Here is a 24,381-nt window from a genome sequence, read left to right as displayed (position 1 = left end):
AAGGGGTAGGTATCTTAGATGAATTATATATCAAGAGAACTTTAAAAATATGTTTACTAAAAACTTCCAAAAAAGGGGTAGGTATCTTAGATGAATTATATATCAAGAGAACTTTAAAAATATGTTTACTAAAAACTTCCAAAGAAGGGGTAGGTATCTTAGATGAATTATATATCAAACATTTCATCACACTAAGTCCATATCAAATAATGCTCTAATACTCCATCAAAATATAAAGTTAAAAATATTCTTTTTAAATGTGGTAAAAAACACAATACTAAACATCCCCGTGATCTCTCTTTCACCTTGAACAAGGTTTAGAATAGAAATTAACGCTTAATAAACGTATGCGCTGGTCTAGATTTAAATTAAATAAATCTTTAGCGTTAAGGAATTAATATTAAAAATTTTAAGGTATTAAAATTTTTTTTTTGAATAATACACCTTTTGATAAATAGCTTTACTGAAAATTAAGTTATAATACCTGAGGAAGTCTGTGGAAATCTATCCATCTATATTTTCTTTTACTGCCTCCCCCCACTCCTTCTATTACCTAAATTGAACTGATATCAACACTACATTTCTAAATTTGATCACACATCAAATACACATTAGATTGTTGTAATGTCGTCTTCCTAAACATAGTTTTATGTCCCACTGTTTGTGTGTCTATGTCTATATGTTTGTGAGTCTATGTCTATTTGTACAATAAAAATTCAAATTATGTGTTGATTAAAGTCTTCTTTTCTTGAGACATATTTATATTTGTATGTATGTATGTATGTATAGGTGTATGGGTGTATGTATGTATGTATGTATGTATGTGTATGTATGTGTGTATATGTATGTATGTATGTAATATGTATATATGTATGTAAGTATGTATGTATGTATATTTCCATGAACTGCGCTGCGTTAAACCTCTGTTGAATTTCTTTTAAATCTTAAAAACTAAATATCAATATTTATTACCAACAATTCTTACCCCCTATTATTGATATTTGACCAGTCCCATTATTTGGTACACACTTACCTTCCTTCCAGTAATAGGATGCCTGCCATTTGGTACACACTTACCTTCCTTCCAGTAACAGGATGCCTGCCGCCAAGCTTCGTCATTTTTAATTTTTTGATTGTATATTTTCCATCCTCGGGATAGTGAACTATCCTCCTGTAGTCTATTTCACGAGAGGCTCTAAACAAAAACAAAAGTGCAAATCTTTTTTACAGAAATATTTATTAATTTTATTTTGGACCCTGATTTTCTAAAGACTGAAGTAATTTAGACCAATTATTAAGGTTATATGTATTTATATTTTATATGCAAAAAATGTCAGCTAATTTAGTCCACCTGTTTGGCCAGCTCTAACGAACATAAAAAAATATATGTATCTGAGCAAAGAACTTTACTATAAATATGTTATGCTAATTTTTTTAAAGGATTTAAAACAAAAATTACATACAGTTAGGGCCTTAATCGTTTTTTGGTCTATAAAACAAATTGCTCAAAAGAATAACTGTCAAGATAATTTTTCAACCAATTTGGTTCCTACTGGGGGCCTCTTTACTAGTGGGAGCAAGATTTCTTGAAACATTCATTATCGGTTGTTGAGAGAAAATTATCTCCACTGGCAACCGCTTAAGACCTGAGAGATCAAGTGTCATATTAGGAGACCAACCGCCGTGAGCGTTACACCAAATAAATAATTTATAAAGGATACAGAACAATACAATGTCGAAGGTATTTAACAATTCCAAATTTTTCTACAACAAATGACTGGAAAAATCTGACCATGATGAATAGCACAAATGTCTCAGCATTGACTCCAAGTTAGGATAGGGTCAACTTTGAAGTGTCGCAACGCCTTGGGCTTTAATTTTACCGCTCTAACTCACTTATGATTTTCTGTAGCCCCTTCACAAATAAAATTTAACATTGCAAAGCACTTCGGAATCAACTCCTATATCTTACAGGAGTTCCCTGAGTAAGTCCCAGCCTTGTGGTTCCATCAGACTTCACTCCACTCTCAATGGATTGTGTGTTTATGTATTGTAAATTATATCATGTTCACAAAAGCTATAACCTCAGGTGAACGTCTGAATATTTCAGATAGGATGTTCCCAAACCTCTGTGTTAGTTGAGGGTTGACTTTGGTCAGTTTGTTGTTATCCTCGTCCCTGTCTACATTCCATAACAGTCAGTACCCACTCCATCGCTTGCAAGCTCTTCCCGCCCATCTTGGAGAAGAGACCGGACAAAGTCCTGTAGCATTGGAGGAGATCACATATATCCGTACAGGTACGACTGTATATACCTTTTACCTACCTTCTATATAATTCCTATATAGCATCATTTCATTCTTAGGCTTGTTGTTAGCTTTGGTTTTTAAGAACTAATTGGCAAAATTATCATCGATTTTTGCTTGAGAGCTTGAGATCTTTGAATCACAGTGACATAACAACAAGCATCATCAGTGGGTACAAGAGGTCTCTATCCTACATGAAGATCGACAACATCCTTCTTATAAACTACAGTTTCATTCAACACGAGTACTTCAGCCTTGGTAACTGTTAAGACAATATACTCAGTCCTAGGGGTGGAAGGGCATTTTAAGATCTTAAGTGTACTGGACTGGTGTTTGAATTCGCACTTTGGTAGTAGATGCACATAAACAAATAATACATCCTAATGAGTACAATTCAAATATTTTAAATAAAAATAATTCCAATGTATTTTTGGCCTAGCTCCTAAACTTCATAAAAGACAGAGCCTGCAAATTTTAAAGTTTTCCATAAAAACATTACTTTTTTGTACTGTTTCTTAGTCCTACCCGACCGCCGACAATAAAGGTTCTACAATCCCTTCCCAAGGAAAAAAAACTTACGGGGGGGGGGGGGAAGGGAAAAAGTGGAAAGAGGGAAGGGAAAAAATAGGGTTTGTTTTTTTTATCTGCTAGTTTTGGCACACACTATAAACTATGCAAAACTTTTTTGAGGAAGAACTATGATAATTTTCCCCCAAAGGATAAGTGAAAAGGGGAAAAATGGAAGGGAAAAGGGGAAAAAGGGGAAAGAGATAAGGCAGAGCTGTAAAAAAGAGAATTTATTTTTTATCTGCTAGTTTTTGCTCACACAGAAAACTATGGAATACCTTATTTTTAGTGCACCAAAACACTCCATTGTACGTCAAAAATAAAAATAAATTCTCCGACAAGAGGGGTTTAGCCCCCCTCCTATTGCTGCTAACTTCTACAAAGCTACATTCTTACTCTGCATTTCAAGCTTACTTAGGATTCTTCTTGTAGACTATTGAAGTAATGTGAAGTTCGATCAAGGTTCTGCCACCATGGATTGCTCAAATAGTAGGAATTCCGGTGATCTTTGATCTGAACGTCATCATGGGTTTTATCCATGACAATTTCCTTCAAAATGGACAAACCGGGAGAATTTCAAAGATAGAATTTTTGCTCTTATTCAACAATTATACACCGTTAAAATACTACCATGTCTAGCCAGTCCCTCCCTTTAACTGTGGTGTTGCAATCAAAGCCAGTAATTGAAATCTCAGGTATTAAAAAGGGTTCAAGTACAAGAATCAAGTTTAATTTTCTTTTCTTTTACCATTAAACTTATTTTTGTTTAGTCTGAATGGTTGAGCTGGAATCTGAAAACCATAATTTTTTTCTTTCTTTTCTTACACCATCAAGCTTTAAAAAGTTTGCAATTGGAGAAAGCGGATTTAGAGAAGAACATGATTGATATGTAATCAGTTGTGAAAACAGTGATGGTCACAACCTAAGTTTTTATCTCACGTACTAGTGTGTTCTGTATTGCTTCTGTAGTCATCGAATTCCTCGTCACTACTTAAATATGTTATTGTAATCATCATACTTGTTGAATAGTCAATTGTAACGGAGAATATTTTGTGCTTTAATGACCCAATATACTTTTAAGAATTATCCAAAAAAGCGAATTTACAGTTTTCTTTATCTTCTCCAATTTTACAAATCCCCCCCACCCCATGCACAGGATAGCAGGGATGGGTTGGTACCTAGTAGCATTCGCTATTAAGAAGGCTATCAGATAGATAGATAGATACCTTGGATCTATAAGGTTTGGGGTTTTGTGTTTGTGAGGACAAACAGGACTATTAGATAGATAGATAGATATCTTGGATCTATAAGGTTTGGGGTTTTGTGTTTGTGAGGACCAACCGGACTATTAAATAGATAAGATACCTTGGATCTATAAGGTTTGGGGTTTAGTGTTTGTGAGGACCAACAGGACCATTAGATAGATAGATAGATACCTTGGATCTAAAAGGTTTGGAGTTTTGTGTTTGTGAGGACCAACAGGACTATTAGATAGATAGATACCTTGGATCTATAAGGTTTGGGGTTTTGTGTTTGTGAGGACCAACCGGACTATTAAATAGATAGATACCTTGGATCTATAAGGTTTGGGGTTTTGTGCTTGTGAGGACCAACCGGACTATTAGATAGATAGATAGATACCTTGGATCTAAAAGGTTTGGGGTTTTGTGTTTGTGAGGACCAACCGGACTATTAGATAGATAGATAGATACCTTGGATCTAAAAGGTTTGGGGTTTTGTGTTTGTGAGGACCAACCGGACTATTAGATAGATAGATACCTTGGATCTATAAGGTTTGGGGTTTTGTGTTTGTGAGGACCAACAGGACGTTCTCGTTTGAAGGTAAAATCTACTTTCAAATCCCTGATCACAAAAATCATATTATAATTTCGTACAATTTTCAAAAGTTCCATTTGCTCAAAAAAAGTTGCGTCGACTGATTTAAAAAAATTAAATTTAAAAAAATTATTATTTATTGAACGTAAATAAGCGAAAAAGATTTGTTTTCTTAAAAATTTTCATCACCAAGAGAAATTCGATCAATATGATTTTATTTAGTTTCCTGACTTTAAATCTTTTTTGTTGAAAGTCGGCGGCCGGCGCTGTTTTCAAAAGTTCATAACCTGAAAATAATAGAGTATAAAATTAATCGATGATATTTTGATTACTTTTCCAGCGACTATCATCATATTTTAAGCAACTCTTCGGTTAAAAAGATTCACAACTTTTATCTGATCAACTATGTGGAAGATATGGTACTTTTTTTTGCTGAAAAAGTGTTTGATTCTGATAATTCTTACATTGTTTTCCTGCTGTAGATATGAAATGTGCAAGTCACTTTTAAAGAGAAACCATGATTTACAATATTTCAAAACATGGTGGTCCAATAATCTAATTCATTCTTTATCAGACAACGCTCTAAAGGATTCCGTTGTGGATAGTTTACCCTCCCTATAGGAAGGACTTATTTGCAACGAACTTAATGGCGATTTTTAAAATATTGTGTAGTTTTGTAAACTAATAAATTTTTCTCGACAAATTCGGTGACGTATTTTTTTTGTCGAAGATTTTATCACTTTAAAAAGCCGTCATGTTGTTTCAACTGGGCAGACGATTTAAAAATTCAAGAAGATACGTCTCAGATCTAAGCTGTTGTTGGGGCTTATTTACGGCTTGGGCTTTCGGTTTTAAGTTGCATCTAATTTTCCATAGAGTCGAGTTGATAAGACAGATTTAAAATTGTATTAGGCGGATTTTCATGATTGGAATTGGCTCCGCATTCCAGGTTTTGATGAGAATAAGACTCAACATTTAGCCTTATTCTCCACTAAAACCATCCAAGGTCGGTTTTATTTTCATTGGGCCTAACTCGGCATATCGTATCTGTCAATCACGTTACTCAAGCTGTCGTCAGAGTTGAGTCTAAGATTAAAGATTGGGTTTTAAAGCTGGGTTTAAAGAATTACGACCCGAGCCGAAGTTTTCAAATCGCGGTGCTCTGGTTTAACTGCAAGAAACAAAAATAAATAAGTCGAAAATTCACTAGGGCTATTTTTTTTGTAACTGGTGTGCTTTGACAGGTGTACACAATTCAGAATTTCTTCCAATTAAAAAGTTACAATTCCACCCCCCCCCCCTCCCGCCTCAATGCCAAAATTATAAATAAAAACTTTAGCTGCAAATGTCAGAATATATTTTATTTTCTTATTAAAAAAGTATTCCTAAAATAAAAAAAGTTTTTGCACATGGAAAACCTAATCGAAACTTTAATTTTCATGCGATTTAACGACATCAGCGTGTGACATCTTGCATTAAATTTGAAGTTGCTTACACAAGTCGATAGAAAAATTTAAAGTTTCTGATTACATAATTCTAAATACTCTTTATTTATATGATGGCATCTCCGATTCAGAACGGCAAAAGGGTTTGTCTGGTTTTTATGTGTTTGAAATCTGTTTTTATAGTTTTTTTTTTTTTTGCTGAAGTGACTCGATTAATTCTAGCTTCAAAAATAATAGAGACATTATCAAAATTTAATCCTTTTCAAGCCGAAAAAAACTACAGTTTCTACCACATTATTGTTCAGATCAAGGGTGTAATGGCACATGTGAATCTGGCATTCAGTTCTTCAATTAAGGGTCACTCAGAGGTAAATATTTTCTATAAAAATCATTCCCCTTGCATTTTTATTCCCCCCCCCTCCCCCGACCCCCAATCTCCAAATATTACCACCCTTCATAGTTTTTAAAATGTACGATTTCGGGAGTTAAATACCAAAAGTAGATTCTCCTAAATTCATCAATACAGATCTTCTTGTTTCCACTAGTGCACCATAGCTAGCGGATATCAGCCGCTGAGAGATTCTAGCGGTAAACATTTTTGAACACTTCCTCTGAAAAAAATCCGCTTAAAATAGCAGCTAACACTTGTGACTACTACTAGGAATGAACTTGTGAACATTGAACAAATTTTGAAATCAAATATTTTGTGCTATTTAAAAAAAACATCATTATTTCGAAATGTACAATTTCAAAAATAATAAAATATATGAAAGGCCAAATACAATCACATGATGGAACAGAGTGGATGAAAATTACATAAAAATATCACCCTGTACAGTGTGACAGAAAAGTACACTTAGTTTATTTCGGTTGCATTGAAGTAAGTAAAATTTAGAATTTTGTAACAAAACATCACATTTATTAATTATTTCCAAAAAGAAACACTGGTTTTTATTGACTATGATTAGATTCAGATCTTGCATGTTCAGATCTCAAAGATTTTGTCTTAAGATTTCGTGGTTGAGGATAGATCGGTTGATTAAGCTCAAAACAGGAGTCCATTGAGTACAAATAGGACAGAATGTACACTGTACAATTCATGAAGTATAGGTACAGGTTAGGGATATGTTTATTTTATTGTTATTCATGAGTTTTGGATTGTTAAAACACACACTGCAGTACGTTTGATGTTTAACATTACAGTTCGCTTAATGTACAACAATGCAGAACACAATATGGAGAATATGATAGTACACTTAACGTACAACATTGCAGTACGATTGTCGTTACACAAGTATTTATTTTCCCAGATTCTCGTACAGTCCTGGTCAATTAAATTATGGAATTATTAGTTGAAGCAAATAAAAACCCTATTCATCAAAAAGCTTTCACTAACGGATTGTTAAACAATTTTTAAAATTCGCACAATAGAAAACTGTCGAATAGGAAGACGACATTAAGGCAATACTGAAGTGCATTTGATGTTGTTATAAAGCAAAAAGCTTTGCTATTAAAACACTCAGTAAGTTTTTTGAGTCTTTTTACACTGCACGATTGCAGTGCCTCATGTTCATTGGACTATTTGAGTCATAACTAGTCTAAAATTCGACTTTCTATTTGAGAGTTTTCTGGTTATCACTGTATGAAGGATGAGATACTTTCTGCATTTTGTCCAAGTGTAATTGGTAGCACATTGAAATTTACAGTTTATCTAAATTAAGATAGCAATAGCGCTGGTTGTTCAAATAAACAAGGGAATTGAGTTACGATTTTGAGATGTTGATGTCAACTAGGAAAGCTGTAATCCGTAAAATGTTTCTTCTGCTAGAGTTCAGAATTTGTTTGTTTCCGTTTTGATTGCGTACTGTATACATACAAACATAGTACAGACGTCCCTTCTCGCTACTCAACTTGCATATGCCAGTGCTTAGGATCCGGATCTTTTGAATTCGCAACATTTTGGCTTCCTGGATCCGGATCTGGATCCGCAAAGGTATCCACGGATTCGGATCCAAGGACAAAATATCAACCATAAACTGCAAAAAAATCTTTTGCTCTCAAATCTTAAATCTGAACCGTTAAAAAAAGAGATCATCAAACATGTCCTTTTCTCTGAATAGTTCATCAAGTTGTTGCATAACAATGAAGTTAAAAACTAAGAAAAAAAGGTTGAAAATTCTTCTTGTTAAAAAAATCAGTAAATTTTTAATAATTGTTCGCGACGAGGGGGGGGGGGTTGCAGAAGTCCTTAGTAATCACCGCCACCCAAACGTGTTTTGCGGCATGCGAGCTCCTCAATAATTTCCACAACTTCAATTAGTAATCAGAAATAAAAATGTTAAGTCAAGTCATTTATTTCATAGAAATGAGACCATATTGACCTCTGTTAATGGCCCTATGGTGTACAATATTCTGAAAGCTTTCTTAATTGCTCCTCAATTTTGAAAATAAATTTATAAATATGCCACATGAAGCGCTAGAAATAAAATTACGTTTTTGAACCTGTACGCGTGCGCGCTCCTCAATTGCAATTAAGCACTAAGAATAATTATTTAACTTAATACTTCATTTTCACTAGTGGGTGGGGTTTTTCTAAATTTGTTGTTCTTTCTCTGCATGTTATTAGTTTTGATGTAGATGTTGAACTCGAGTAGACCAATAGGAAAATCTAAACACTGAAAAGAATTGTTGAAAATATCTTTTAAATGGAGTATAGATAACAGGCAGCCCGACCTTTTAGAATCTTAACTCCACTCATGAAATGCAGTCATTATATCAGCGAATTGGATCTAAGATTCGGCTAAAATAAACTATGCCTTGTTTCTCAGTTTTTGTCAACCAAACCAATCTGAAAAACTAATTGAAAATTTAGTTAAGCTGCCATGAAACCCCCGATAGATTTCGAAAATTGTGTCAGAAACATCAGATTAAAATCTCAGGAAACAAGATTTTACAGTGATTACAAATTGAGGTGGTGGAGATTACCCAATTAAGGAGCGCGCATGCCGCAAAAGACGTTTGGGTGGCGAAGATTACAAATTGAGAACTTCTGCGCTCCCCCCTCTCATGACCGTGATCCGGATCCATTTTTTCCAGGGCGAATCCAGGATCCGCATCAAAATTAAATGGATCCTAAGCACTGGCATAAATGTTTAAAACACATCCTACAACGTCAAACAGACTGAAAACATCAATCCAATTCGGCTCAATATAAAGCGGCCATGCAATGTTATGCACATTGATAGTTCCCATATTCGCCGCTTGAACACACAGCTTAATTGTGGCGCTGCATGTCCGAATTGTTTATTTTTAATCTTTTTGACAGATGACGAGATCCTGCAATTTAGTTCCATATTTGCCTAGATTAAACATCAGGTCTGAATATCATTGAGTCTCGAGATTGTCCAACTCCGATCCATTTTACCGGCAATCCTAAATAAAATAACATTATATGTTGTCATATATTTAAAAATAAATTTAGAAGCAAAACCTATTCTTTTTAGTTTAATCTAATCTTAAGCAATTGTAATATTTTAGTATATATGGAAAGTTTAATCTAATCTTAAGCAATTGTAATCGTTGAAATTGATTTAGATTTTAAAGAGTAAAATTGTTTAAATTCGAAAAATCATGGTCCATGTTTCCTTTTCTTTTGTTGTCCCGTCCCTGTCCTGTCCTCTCCTCTCTCGTTCTGTCCCGTCCTGTCCTTTCCTGTCCTGTTCCATCATGTCCTACCAATCTCATTCCATCCTATCCTATCCCATCCCATCCCATCCCATCCCATCCCATCCCATCCAACCCTTACCTAGAAGTTGCTCAATCTTCTGGACATAATCCTTGGCGGGTTGGGGGAGGTCCTCGAAGGCTCGGCACCCGGTTATATTTGTCTTCCATCCAGGCATAGTGATGTAATCAACCTAAACAATATGGCGTCAATTTCATATCCCAAAATTTTTTCCTATTGGGCAACACTTGAGAGATCAGAGGGACTGTTAGCGTAACTTCAGGTGTACCTCCATGCAAAGATGGCAAAGCACAAATTACAACGGTACCCTTAAAAGTTATTGTCTGATAAGTATGAATTATAGACACGAATGTTTAGATTTTTCAAACTAATCGTGAATTGTTGTGAATCGGGTATTGCCATCTTTGCATGGAGGGTCACAGGAAAAAACGCTTACAGTCCCTTTAAATCTAGTTATTTAACTGCCCAAAACAGTGATGATAAAAATTGAAAAATTTCATAAGATGTTGAAGGCTGGCAGTGTACTGTAGTTTCTGGGAAGGAAGTGTACTGCAGTTTCTGGGAAGAAAGAGTACTGGAAATTCTGGGAAGAAAGTGTACTGCAGCTTCTGGAAAGAAAGTGTACTGCAAAACACAAATCTCATTTGTCGAAAAATGAGAAATTAATAAAAATTTCCTATATCTGAATAGTTCTTTAAAGTTTTAGCATACAAAAAGGCGATTGGATCCAAAGCACTGCGTTTTATGTACGAATTACCTCAACGCCCTTAAATTGGTACTCGCTGGACGGATAGTATTGGATCTTGGACCCGTTCTTCACATAGTCCACTCCAATCAGAATATTCTCCAACTAATCAAACAATATTCAGTTTGTTTTTAGGAAACACAAAAAAAATTCTAAAATCTAAAATTCATTAATTTTTTTTAAATTTTTATTCCCAGTTCGTCTTTCGAAAATTTGCACCCCCCCGCCCCCTAAAAAAATGGCTCGAATTTGTTTTTACTCTTCAGAGTTGTCGCTACCAAGATTTTCTTTTTAATGTCTTGTATCTCGGGAGATTGTCTCTCCTAAATTGGTCTTTTTGGAAAAAATCTCCAAAACTGGATCCACTGGAAATGGTCTTTTATGAATTTGGAGATTGTCTCTCCTAAATTGGTCTCTTTGGGGATTGTCTATCTTAAATTGGTCTTTCTGGAAATAGCCTCTCTGAAATTTGTTCTACTGGAGATGGTCTCTCATGAATTTGTCTCGTTAGAGATAGACTACGATTTCACTCCAGAATTTATCCCTCCAAAAATGGATCTTCATGAATTTGTCAAAACTTTTAAAATTTGTTTCTCCTAAGTTTGTCTTGTTCCCTAAGGCCGAATTTAAAGAATTTGAGCCGCGGCTTAAATTAATATGGTAGGTTCCACTTAAAATTGTATTCAATGTTTTACGATTTAAGCCGGCGCTCAATTGAAACTGACTTTTGGAGGATTTGATACGCGGCTCAAATTCATTAAATTCGGTCTCAGATTTATTATAAAACTGAATATTTTCCTTGTCCAGAATATCAAGTTTAGTGAGGGCAATTGCTGTATACCCGTTCACAGTGTTCGTATATCTAAATTATCATAAATATTAGTTAATATATTAAATTGTAATCTCCGCTCGTTTGTTTGGATGTCCGATCATAATTCAGGAACCCCTGGGACCAATTTGCCTCGAATTTAGATGGGAGAAACTCAGAAGACCCACGGAAATGTTCTTAGCTTGGTTTTGGTGGGTCGACTGTTATTCGGAGAAAAAGAGTAGTTTACCTTCAAGCGCGGGTAAACAGCGATTAACCTGGGCAACGCAGGGTTCCCAAGCCAGTTAGTTGATAAAAAAACAGTTTATTTCATCGTTTTTTTCATCCGATTTCAAACATTAGATTTCTGGGCTTCGACAGCCTGGCCAAATCTAAGAAGTGTTAACTTTTGGGTCATTCTTTATCAAGTCAGTCACCCCATGGAAATCAATGTCATGGATTTGCTTTGGATTTTGCACACAGCTAGCATAAAATTAAAAAAATTATGTCTGGTTAAATTATTGCGAGTTCGTAGACAATTTTAAAAATCCTTTGCCTAACCGAAATTTTGAAGGCTTCAAATAAAATCCAAGAAAGATCAAAGGAAATGTAATAAAACTCTAAATTCTAGTCAACTGATATAAGAAACCAAATTAATGAGATTTTAAGCATAATTCAAGCGAGACTCATTAAAAGCTCTTGTCAAATCAAGTATGAATTATAACACCAGGTTATTGTTTCTTTGCAATGTTGATTTTCATTTCCGGTTTCTCTACAAAAGTGACTTCCGCATTTCTTGCTTGATAAGAAGATATGGAGATAAATTAGAATTAAATACTTTCCAAGTCAGAAAAAACTATTTTTTCTTTCACACTTTTGATCAGATTAAGGTTTCAAGGGTTCCGTTGTGAAAGAAGCAAACTTTACATAAAGGCCACTTAAACTTGCAATTACAGTTCCTTAAAAAAAAGTAACCTAAGAAGAGGAATATCCAGCCATCCACATCTTCTTGGTCTACCAGTAGTTACTCCAAACTCATGACCCTCCTGGAAACATCGATAATAATAATAAAATAATGATAATAATTTTAACAGTAAGTAATTACTTGAAGAAACTGTCCAAATAATCTTCATTTTTAAAGTGGTATCCTTAAAAGTCTTCTCTGAGGATGAATGAGATTTCCATGTTTTTCTCTTTAAAAATTAAATCTTTTTAGTTGATTATTCCCAACACAATGGAGGAATCTGAGAGAACAATTTTAAAATAGAAAACTACAATATCTTCAAGACTATAGATCAAATAAAGGTTTAAAGGTTACCTTTGTAAATTGAGAAATGGGCATGTATGTTTGTGTTGAAAATTGTGAGTTAGAAACATAGATAAATAAATAAACATAGATAGCTTATGTACGCAAAATCACCAAGAATTGTACAGTCCGCGAACTCATATTTCTGGAGGTCCAAGTATACTTCAATGATAAGCGGGGTGGTTTGGTGTTTTAATGGATTTCATAATTATTAAACCACTCAGGAGTGAATTTTATTTTGAGAATATCAAATTATTTCACTGAGCAATATATCATATTGACGAGAACTGAAGNTATCATTGAGAAGTAAAAATTGTCCTATATTTTAGCTCCCTAGGACAGGTTAATCCTTAAAACATCTCTGTACATTTATATCTTTCAAGATGAAAAATGTCGTCTTATGAGCAATCTATCTTTATCTATGGTTAGAAATTGTTTCAACTGTTCAATTGGTTCATCAATTATCTAAATCTGTGAACTTCTGCCTCAAGAACCAATAGAAAATTATTTTAAACAAAAGTTGAACCAGATGTACCTAGTTCAACTACTTCCAACTTTATGCATAATTTTCGATGCTAGGTACTTATCCAAAGGCAACTTCCCAAGGGAATTTTCCCAAGTGGCAACTTCCCAAGTCTGTCCTTGCTGAAGTGCTCAGCATGGGCCCATCCTACCTAGCCGCATCGCCCGCCCCCCCCCCTCCGTTGCATCCTGCGAAGCCTTGGAAGGCCTAACCTAACCTTTGGAAAGTTGCACATTTGGGAAGTTTCACATTTGGGAAGTTGCAAATTTGGGAAGTTTCACATTTGAGAAGTTTCACATTTGGGAAGTTGCAAATTTGGGAAGTTTCACATTTGGGAAGTTTCACATTTGAGAAGTTGCACATTTGAAGTTGCACATTTGAGAAGTTGCACACTTGGGAAGTTGCCTCTGGGGAAAATGCCTTTGGGAAAATACCTAAGTTTCCATCTGTGAAACTATAAAATCCCACCTTCTGAAGGAAAGCTCCAGTATCATCCAGGAGTTCGGTTGGGAAAGGACCATCTCCTACTCTTGTAGTATACGCCTTCACCACCCCAAACACGTCACCGATAAACCTAATTATATGTTTTTACTTAATTCTTACTTACTTACACTCCCAGGTATACACCAGTGGTTATATTAAATATTTTTGGAACAAAAAAATGTACACTTTATGTAAAAATATCAATTACACAAAAATAATTTTTTTTCAAATAATTTTAAGCTAAAAACTTTTTTGTTTCTGATCTAATTAAAAATAAACCTGGGGGGTAGCCCTAGACCAGTACAGACCCCACCGATGCTGCAGTTGGAGGAGGTCACATACGGATATGTTCCTAAAAATAGACAAGAGGTCATTTCTTCATTTATATGAGGTCACATATGGATATGTTCCTAAAAATAGATATCAAGAGGTCATTTCTTCATTTATAGGAAATTTCGAAGGTCCCATTTGATAATGTTCTTAAAAATAGATAAAGGGGGTGGGTGGGAATGATTTTGAATAATGTACACGCATGAGATAGTAAAAGGTATATTCTACACTTTTAATGAGGTCATAGTAAATAGTATAAAAGTACTTGGACAATTTATTAAAATAAAATCTGTTTGACGACGACTTTTAAACTCACCGAAATCAATATCCAGCATAGCAGCGTTAGCACCCTCTACCAGTACATTCTTTCCTCCGGCTAGCCTATAAAATCATATTAAAGGGACTGTGGACGATGATTAACAACATCATCCTATAAACATTTGTTTATGAGTAACAAAAAAAGGGCATTGTCAAATTTAAACATTTTAAGAGTTAAATTCTAGTAGCTTTCTTTCTTATTAATACATTTAAAAAACAAAAACAAAAACGGGGGGAGGGGGGGGGGTTTGAAAAGCTTTTTAAACTTTAAAAATGCTTTTAAGAAAAGCAATAAATAAAGACCGTCAAAACGATCTGTATGGAATTGAAAATGATAGAAATTGATAATTTATTTTTAAAACTTACTTTTCATGAAGATAAGAGACGGATTCAATGACGAGAGGTTTAATTCTAGCGGCATATTCTTTATACCTCTCTAGTTCACTAGCTTTATCCACCTTTATAACAAATAAGAGGTTTAATCCTAGCAGCATATTCTTTATACCTCTCCAATTTACATCCTTTAACCCAATTTATAACAAATAAATGTTTAATTAAATGTTTTTTTTTTTCTATTCCACTGTATGGGTTACCAAAGGCTAAGTTTTTTAGTTGGGATCTCACTTAGCCCCGTCAACTGAACTAAAGGGACTGTAAGCGTAATTTCAAGTGACTCTTAATGCAAAGTTGGCAACGACCAGGGGGATGATAGTTCTCTACCTGTGTGCTCAGTTAGCTGTACTGTACACTTACAACTGTTTACCAGGGGGGAGGATAGTTCTCTACCTGTGTGCTCAGTTAGCTGTACTGTACACTTACAACTGTTTAGTAATATTGATATACTAGTAAAGGATTAGCGTACATCATTACTCTATACACTATGAACTCGTTGGCAACGACCAGGGGGGATGATAGTTCTCTACCTTTGGCCTCAGTTAGCTGTACTGTACACATACAACTGTTTACTAATATTGATATACCAGTAAAGGATTAGCGTACATCATCTCTCTATACACTATGACCTCGTTGGCAACGTCCGATTTTGAACTGTATTAAGTATCAATTATATAATATATATCCATGTTTTTATTACTTTTAACTGTTTAAATTCATTCCTGTGAAAGTGACTTGTGCATTTCTTGTTCATTAGAATTAATGAAGAAAATCACAGAAATAACAATTTTCGAGTCAGAAAAACGACGATATCTTCCACATTTATGATCAGATTGAGGTTTAAAGGGTACCGTTTTGAATTGAACATTGCCATCTTTGCATGAAGGGTCACTTAACATTACACTTACAGTCCCTTTAATATCCACAGCTTAAGGTTTTAAACTGAATTAATATGTTTCACCTGAAGGCTGGGGAAGGCAGCCATGTAGTTGTCGGCGAGTATGGTGAACTTATTGGAGAAGGCCTCGAAGTCATCTACAAGGTCCGTAATACGGATACCGTTACGGGTCATCTTAGAGGCATAGGTTGGACCGATACCTGAACATGTTACCCAGTATTTTCAAGATTCCTGAGACAAAAGGTTTCTTATTTGTTCAGAAACAACGAAGTGACTTTTTCCCCCTGGTAAACTCGGTTTTTCTTACATTTTCTTGAATTTTGTTTAGGAATTGCAGTACAAATTTTAAATAAATTAAAATATTCAAATATAACCAATTTTACGAGCATTATACTGCAGAATAAGTAGCTAAAAAATGGCCTTTTGCAAGATCTAATCATTTAAGAAAAATTAAAAACTTTATCTTGAAGGCTGCCAATTGATTTAAGGGATCGATGGTTTCATTTAAAGCTTTTTATCGAACATGCTCAAAAATAACTATCAAAGTAAGAAGTCATAAGTTGAGGCTCAAATCCGCCCCCGCCCCCCCCCTCTCCCACCGTCCTGGAAAATATGTCCACCCCTGCAAAATGTTCTGCCCGTCAAAATTGCAATTCAAGACTTTTTCATTTCCCTCAAAGTTTCATGCAATCTTTGATGCGGTCACTGTTGCAATAATTATGCAAAATTTTGCAATATTTTGCAAGGAAATATCAAGTAATAGTCTCTATCTAGTCTTTGTATTTTTACCAATATCATTGTCTTTATGTCTTTGTATTTCTCCGCATCTCTTTCTCAGTGTCCTTTGTCTTTGTTTGTCTTATCTTAATTACTGTCCGTCCCTGTAATTATACGTCTTTCGATTTGTAGCTTTAATCAGTGTGTTTCAATTATTAAGTTATTATGTGGCTTTCTAAGTGTCTACGCATAGTGCATAACGTTTTTTTTCTGTTTAATTTATCTATGAAACTTCTCTAAAACTTAAGCCATAAATCTTCACATTTAACAAAAAGAACTACGAAGGGGGGGGGGGTTGTATTTTAAAATAAGCCTAATCCATAATTTATTTATAAAACTATTAGAAAGCCTGGAGTTTGTGGAAAGTGACGAGGGGGGGGGGATCTTGATTAAACTGGAAAATATATAAACCACAGAACAAATTGTTGTGAGATCTAGTTGTTTCTGGAAATGGAGTTGGTACCAAGGGTATTAATATTTTATGAGTTTCGATAATATGTTTTTTTTAACATTTATTTTTTTCACAGTTTAATTTTAATTATAACAACATTTTTTAAAAGAATAGTGAAATTATTAAATACATCTTATATCAATTTTTGTTCCTCTTTTTTGTAGATTTTCGAAAATATGTGAACTGACATTTTTTTCTGATACTTAAAAGATTTATTTATTGAAGAGATGGGGGGGGAGGGGAGTCTATAAACGGAATAAAAGAGAGAGGGGATCATTTTGATAGTTGAATTTCAGGATTTGAAACTAAACACACTTGTTTTTAAAGAACATCGTTTACTTTTGACTGATAGAAGACGAGTGACGATTGGTTTAAAAAGCAGATTTCATGAACATCAGTACATAAAAGGCTACAACTTTAAATTTATTTCGCGATCTTAATAAAAAAGTTGAATTTGCTTTTTTTAAAGGTGATGAATTAGAATCATACACTTTTTATTCAATGTTTGAGTCTCCATATCAAACAAATGGCTCAAACAAATTCAAAAACATGTTTTTAATTAGTTCCCTCTTGGGTAATTAAAGGTTATGACGAAGAAATTTTTTTATTTCTTTGACATCAAAAAAAAAAAATTTTCTTCTTAATTTTCAATTTACATCATTCTTAAAAACCAAAAAATTGAATGCCATTTTTGTGAACATCAGACTTTAAATTTTTTTCCTTTACAGTTACAAATTTGCCACTTTTGAGATATAATATTTTAACCGTAAATGGAAGAATTAAAATTTTCTTTCTTTTTAAACTTTTTACATTTTTCTTCAATATTAAATTTGTTAATTGGTAATTATTTTCTAAACCGGAGCAGTGCTCAAGCTAAACTGTAAACCCATGGAAAGCTAACATCGTCCAAGATTTCAAAACATATATGGTTTGGTTTGAGCACTGCTCCGGTTTTGGAGGGTAAAAATTATTAAAATGTTAATTTTCGTATAACTTGTTTTGTGTTTTGGTCATTTACTAAGAAAAAATTTATATATTTCTGTAAACGTCATTAAATAATATAATTTATATATATCTGTAGCACTTGAGAAACATTTTTTTATTCAAGTGAAAAATAAACATAATTATGCTCCTTAAAAAAATTCAAAAATTGAACTTTTGAAAAATCACAAAATTTTATGTCTTATAACTTTGTTTCTAAAAGAGCTTTCAGCACAATTTTTTCGGTTTTTAATCGGCCTTTTATTCACCTATCTGCAAGTTTTGAGCAAATCTTTTTATTCTACAGTGAAACCCTTAATAACGAATACATCGGAAGATTTTATCAAATGTCGTCTTGACAATTTTTCAATGAGTTTTACTATATTACGTAAATTTCAGTATTTGCGAAAATAAATAAATAGCCATTGATATACGGGAACAGTTTTAAAGAGTTTCATATAATCATTTAATTAAAAAACTAAATATCTGCATAAGTGAAGAATACGACATTTGATGAATTCTTTCGATGTATTCGTTATTAAGGGTTTCACTTTATGTCGACGGTTTAAACCACTGTGGGGTGGGGGCCTGGGGGGGGGTCCTACACAGTTTGAGAGGCGTAAAAAAAGCTGCGGGGGGGTGGGTGATAAGTGATAACGACACAATTTTTAATAATAAGCCATAATTAGATGTAATTTATTTGATTTAAAATTATTGTAATGATTTCACCTTTTTTAGTTGTTCCCAATTTGGTAGTTCCAACTAATCCTTCCCGGTCACTTTCCTAAAATTAATATTAAAGGGGCTGTTTACAGAGTGATATATACGATTCACAACAACACACCCTTCAAACTTTAATAATGTGAATAATATCGTCGGTTTTAAAACTTAAAGTGTTTCATCTTAACAATTTCCTCCATTTTGTTTCTGAAGTAAAAAAGCGTAGGTTAGTTTATTGAATTTAAAATAATCTAATTTCAAAATTAAAGAGACAGACCGGCTATGTAAGGTAGTTAAACTGAGTATGCAGTGTTGTGGACAAATTCTTTAGGATTCATTTGAGATGTATAATTACTAAGTTTGAGTGCATAGTCGACGTTCAAAATTATGAATTGGGTGGATACGTTTTCAGAATCGGTTTTTTTTATAAATTATTAAATAACGACGACGAAAAATAAAGTAAAAATTATATAGTAAACTAATTAGATGGTTAGGAACATATTTATCAAAAGAAATTTGTCAGTAAATCAATGTTTGAATCAATTATTTCTTTTCATCACTATATTGAATTTCTTATTTTCTTTGAATTTATTCGCAGATTTCTACCAATTCTTAAAATGTCGTCTTTTCAATAATAATTCCAGAAAATCTAAAGAAAATCTTTGTGAATAATGAGAAACTAGAATAATGTTAAATGTATGTTGTATATATAGTTAAGATGCATGAATGGAAACTATCAGATAATGTTAAATGAATGTTGTATATATAGTTTATATGAATGACTGGAAACTATCAGATAATGTTAAATGTATGCTGTATATATAGTTTAGATGTATGAATGGAAACTATCAGATAATATTAAATGTATTTTGTATATATAGTTAAGATGGATGAATGGAAACTATCAGATAATGTTAAATGTATGTTGTATATATTGTTTATATGCATTGAATGGAAACTATCAGATAATGTTAAATGTATGTTGTATATATAGTTTAGATGGATGAATGGAAACTATCAGATAATGTTAAATGCATGTTGTATATATAGTTTAGATGCACTGAATGGAAACTATCAGATAATGTTAAATGTATGTTGTATATATAGTTTAGATGCATGAATGGAAACTATCAGATAATGTTAAATGTATGTTGTATATATAGTTAAGATGGATGAATGGAAACTACTAGATAATGTTAAATGTATGCTGTATATATAGTTTAGATGCACTGAATGGAAACTATCAGATAATGTTAAATGTATGTTGTATATATAGTATTAGTTTAGATGCATGAATGGAAACTATCAGATAATGTTGAATGTATGTTGTATATATAGTTAAGATGGATGAATGGAAACTATCAGATAATGTTAAATGTATGTTGTATATATAGTTTAGATGCATGAATGGAAACTATCAGATAATGTTAAATGGATGTTGTATACATAGTTAAGATGCATGAATGGAAACTATCAGATTTAGATGCATGAATGGAAACTATCGATGTATTAATATACTTAAGATATTGCTCTAAAAATCTTACCATGTTTTCATGTTATTATTTTTATTAAAACTTAGTATTTGTTTTAATAAAAATATATTTGTAATGTATATCAATTACCAATTAAACGCCAAGATTTCTCTGCAATCGGAGAAAATATAAGTTATTATTACAAATATCTTAAATAATAATATCTTAAATACTGAACATGAGTATCATATATATTTTTCATTAATTTTCAAAATCCACGAAATAAATGTGATAAATCTAAGTTTATTTGTTATTATTTTGTAATTTTAGCAGAGGAGAAAATGCCGCAGATAGAGCAAAAGTTAAAATCGAAAGCCTAGCAATACATAATTATATATATAAATATAAATATATATAATATATATATCATTTGTGTATATTCTTCTCGTATTTCTGTTTAGATACCCAAGATATGGAACATATGCAGATTAGTAACAGTAAGGTTATTGTGCACATTAATTGTACAAAAAATATATTTTTTTATTAGTAAAGCTTTAGAAATGATGAAAAATGCATTTCAGTAATACTTCTAGTTTCTAGGTTAGCAGAATTAAGTAAAAAAAATGACAAAGTATTGCCATAAAAATTTAGATGGTAGGAAACCACATAATTTAAATAAGAGCAGAACTGAATTAAAGGAAGTGACTGGCTAGACATGGAAGTTGAGATGAGAGTGCAGTATTGTAAAGAATTCTTTTAGAAATCAATGAGACCACTAAGACGTTTGTACGATGTATAATTTCTAAGTAAGAGCGCAAAAATAGATCATTAAAATCCTCTTCGGCTTCCTATAAATTTCTCTACAATACTGCATTCTCAGCTCAACTTCCATGTCTAGCCAGACACTCCCCTTAAAAGACTAGCACATTCACATCAACACTCAAAAAATTAAGACTAGAAATTAAAAAAATTTCAAAAATTATAGAAAAATGTTTGAGCTGACCTGCATACCATCCGCTGCCTGATGGAAGTCGAACACAAGATGGGCTCGATCAGAAACCTGAAATTTTGATTTTAAAAAAATATATATTTCAAATCATTTATTAGGTCACAAAAAAAGAAACATACATATTACTTAAAGTAACTGACAAATGTAAGTATTGTGGCCGGGGAGCTACAAGATAACTCAGGCCCTGTAAATAAGAATGATAAGATTTCAATTTATTGCAATGAGCATGAATAAAGCGCAAAAATGGTGGAGTGTAGCGGCGGAGGCGGTTGGAGAACAGGAAGCGGAGACAATGCAATTTTTAGCTACTGTTAGGGAGAAATTTATTAGGAAAATTTAGTTTCGCGTATTTGAGAATATCAAGCTGAGATGGGAACTTTTGAATGGGATATCCTTAATCCTGATCGGATAATTAATCTGGAGATTAAAAATGAGTGGAGAACAAGCAATATTTAATCTGCAGATTAAGAAAAAGAGTGGATTAAGCCTTAATCCCGATATCCACCATTCTAAAGTTTTCAGCTCTGAACAGTCAACTTATTTAGGAATATTTGACTGAACAGTGAACAGTCAACATATTTAGGAATATTTGACTGAACATTAAATATGTTTATAAATATTTGACTAAATTTTTTACAGTTAACATAATGAGGTTTATTATTACCTTAAGCCTGGTTTCCCAGCCGGTCAACCCCTTGGCAATATTCTTCTCGAGCTCCTAAACAGACAGAGCAAACTTTAAAGGGAGTGTCTACGGAATTTCAAGAAATTACAGTGTCATAAATTTATCTGAAAACATGGAATATCTGTAAATTATACAGTCTTAATCTAGGGGAAAAACTTCCCAATTAAAAATATTTATTAAATCATAGCAATTTTTGTACTCGTCTGTGCTGTAACAAGATCAAGGAATCAAGGAACCAAGGAACCAAGAAACCCACGAATCAAAGATTCAAGGATTCAATAAATCCATAAATCCTTTTATTAATGAATCAGTTTATCAAAGAATCAATGAATCGATAAATTGTTTAATCAATGAATAAATGATAAATTTATGAATGAATGAAAGCATGCATGAATTAATTAATGAATTACTAAATGAATGAATGCAAGAATGCACGAATGAATTAATGCACAACTGAAAGGAAGGATAAACATTGGTAAATGTGAGAAAGGATGCAAGGATGAATGAATGAAAGGATGAAAGGGAGGATTAATGAATGAATAAACAACTGAATTAAAGGAATGATAAATTAATGAATGAATGAATAAAGAATAAAATAAATAATTCAACAAGCAAACCTCAAAGAATCCTGGCATATGGACGACTACTCCATTCCCAATTAGGGACTCAACCCCGGGCCAGATGATTCCGGAGGGAAGGAGATGGAAGTCGTAGGACTTGTCTCCTACAACAACAGTGTGACCTGCGTTGTTGCCTCCTTGACACCTTAAAAAGAAATGAAAAATGTGATGCCATTACAAAAATAATAATCAGAGAACCCATCTTTTATATTGTTCATACTTTCTTGCATTACATCTGCCTTGTTTTACAAACAGAAGAATAACAAGTAACTTCGAATACAGATTTATTATGTTAACCACTGTAACTACTACTACAAACCTGTATAGGGGTCCTTGGAGTAATCCAAAACCTAAACTAATAACACGCTTACCGTTTGATACTTTCAAAACAAAAACTTTCAAAACAAAACAATTTTTTCCGAAGTGCCCTTTAAAACTTTATCTTAGAACTTTAGATATTAACGTTTATAATATTGAAAACTGCTCTAAACCGTGGTTTCTCTACCAAAGTGACTTGTGCATTCCTAATGCAGGAAACATATCATTATTATTATTATTATTATTATTATTAAAAGAGAACTCATCGTTCAATAAAGTTAGGGCCGGAGCTCCTCCCCTGGCGCTTACAGTTACTTCATTTTCAAAATGGCATTTCACAATAAAATTTTACCCAAATAGGAGGCAACAGAGAAATGAACCAATTATACACGACGTCACAAGTGTCAAATAGGAAAACGAAATTTTCTGCCATCAGTTGACATGTTTCCAAGATTAAATAATAAATATAAAAGTGTAAGAACAGAAAATAACATATAAAAATGCACTTATTCTACTGTAAGATAAGCACTTTATTCTTTAATTATCAATATTTATTATAATTTTGTCGGACACAAAAACTGAGTTGACACTTATGACGTAAGAATCATCTGTAGTGAGAGTGTACAAATTCAAAGTTGCCATCTATTGTACTAGAATCTATTTGATTTAACCCAACAACATTAACACAGATCAAATTCTGAGTTGTCATCTATTGTACAGAATCTATTTGATTTAACCCTACAACATTAACACAGATCAAATTCTGAGTTGTCATCTATTGTACTAGAATCTATTTGATTTAACCCAACAACATTAACACAGATAAATTTTTCCTAAAAGCATTTTCCCAATACAAAAATAAGCTAAATAACCTTTGATATATGGCAATTGTTGAACATCAATTAAATAAAATTTTCATTAATGGCAAAAAACCTTGGACAACTGTTAAGTTCTAGAAACCACTTCCGTTAAGATTTAAAAACTGGATGAAAGTTTATTGTATAACATTGCAGGTTTATATACGATATACCTGCAAACCAAATCCATTTGACCTGCTAAGAGGTCAACAACCTTTCCTTTACCCTCGTCACCCCACTGGGCACCCAGGACAACGGTCACCTAAACAATTTTTGGGTAGATACATGATATAATTTTGGTATATTCATAGAGAACGATTTTTGCCACCCCACCCCTCCCATATTTTTTCCCGTATCACCTCCCCCCCATCTCATCAACAGTCCTGTTTTTTATCCATTATCAATTTTCCGTTACAAACCTTATTTGTTCTCATAGGACAGACCCGATATTTCACAATACATTAAAGGCAAATTAAGATTTGAAATACTGAAGTAGAAGTTCTCAAAATATACAATAATTACCTTGTTTTCCATCTTAACTCCGTTTACAGCCATTTTAGGTCACTACTACAGCATTAGTTCTAAATAGAAAAAATGTTGGTAAAAATACAAAGTGTGCTAACCATTGTTTTTATAACTATACGTTATAGCGTAACATTGACTCTGATATGACAAACGGAATGGACCTGATCAAATTGTCAATTACGATTAAAATCGTTAACGAACGATTATTTACTTTTCGTTCAGTTTCGTTCGTCTGCAACATTCCTAACATATAACTCCCATAA

At 33.1% G+C, this 24,381-nt stretch overlaps 2 protein-coding genes across 2 annotated transcripts in view; both read right to left on the bottom strand.

The window, feature by feature from the left end:
* LOC111700777 (39S ribosomal protein L2, mitochondrial-like) overlaps positions 1-6,766 on the bottom strand; it is a 17,273-nt gene extending 10,507 nt beyond the window's left edge. Inside the window, 5 exon segments of the mRNA XM_023471815.1 lie at positions 485-553; positions 1,078-1,195; positions 4,653-4,736; positions 4,936-4,996; positions 6,648-6,766. Of these exon segments, the coding sequence (XP_023327583.1) occupies positions 485-553; positions 1,078-1,195; positions 4,653-4,736; positions 4,936-4,996; positions 6,648-6,750 (435 nt within the window). The 5' untranslated portion in view covers positions 6,751-6,766.
* LOC111700790 (adenylosuccinate synthetase) lies at positions 6,765-24,381 on the bottom strand. Its single transcript, XM_023471829.1, has 18 exons — positions 24,330-24,381; positions 24,116-24,174; positions 23,767-23,855; positions 22,416-22,563; positions 21,778-21,831; positions 21,108-21,164; positions 18,642-18,696; positions 15,767-15,903; positions 14,779-14,870; positions 14,411-14,475; positions 14,044-14,116; positions 13,750-13,855; positions 12,428-12,498; positions 11,443-11,506; positions 10,657-10,749; positions 9,960-10,071; positions 9,514-9,586; positions 6,765-7,478 (listed from the first exon to the last, which is right to left on the bottom strand). Exons 2-17 carry the CDS (start codon positions 24,146-24,148, stop codon positions 9,519-9,521), a joined length of 1,317 nt encoding a protein of 438 aa, XP_023327597.1. The 5' UTR covers positions 24,149-24,174; positions 24,330-24,381; the 3' UTR covers positions 6,765-7,478; positions 9,514-9,518.

This window comes from Eurytemora carolleeae, unplaced genomic scaffold, assembly GCF_000591075.1.
Source record: "Eurytemora carolleeae unplaced genomic scaffold, Eaff_2.0 scaffold169, whole genome shotgun sequence".
In the NCBI taxonomy this organism is placed as follows: Eukaryota; Metazoa; Arthropoda; class Copepoda; order Calanoida; family Temoridae; genus Eurytemora; species Eurytemora carolleeae.
Note: the sequence above shows the minus strand (reverse complement) of the source record. Positions and strands in the feature narration are given on the sequence as shown.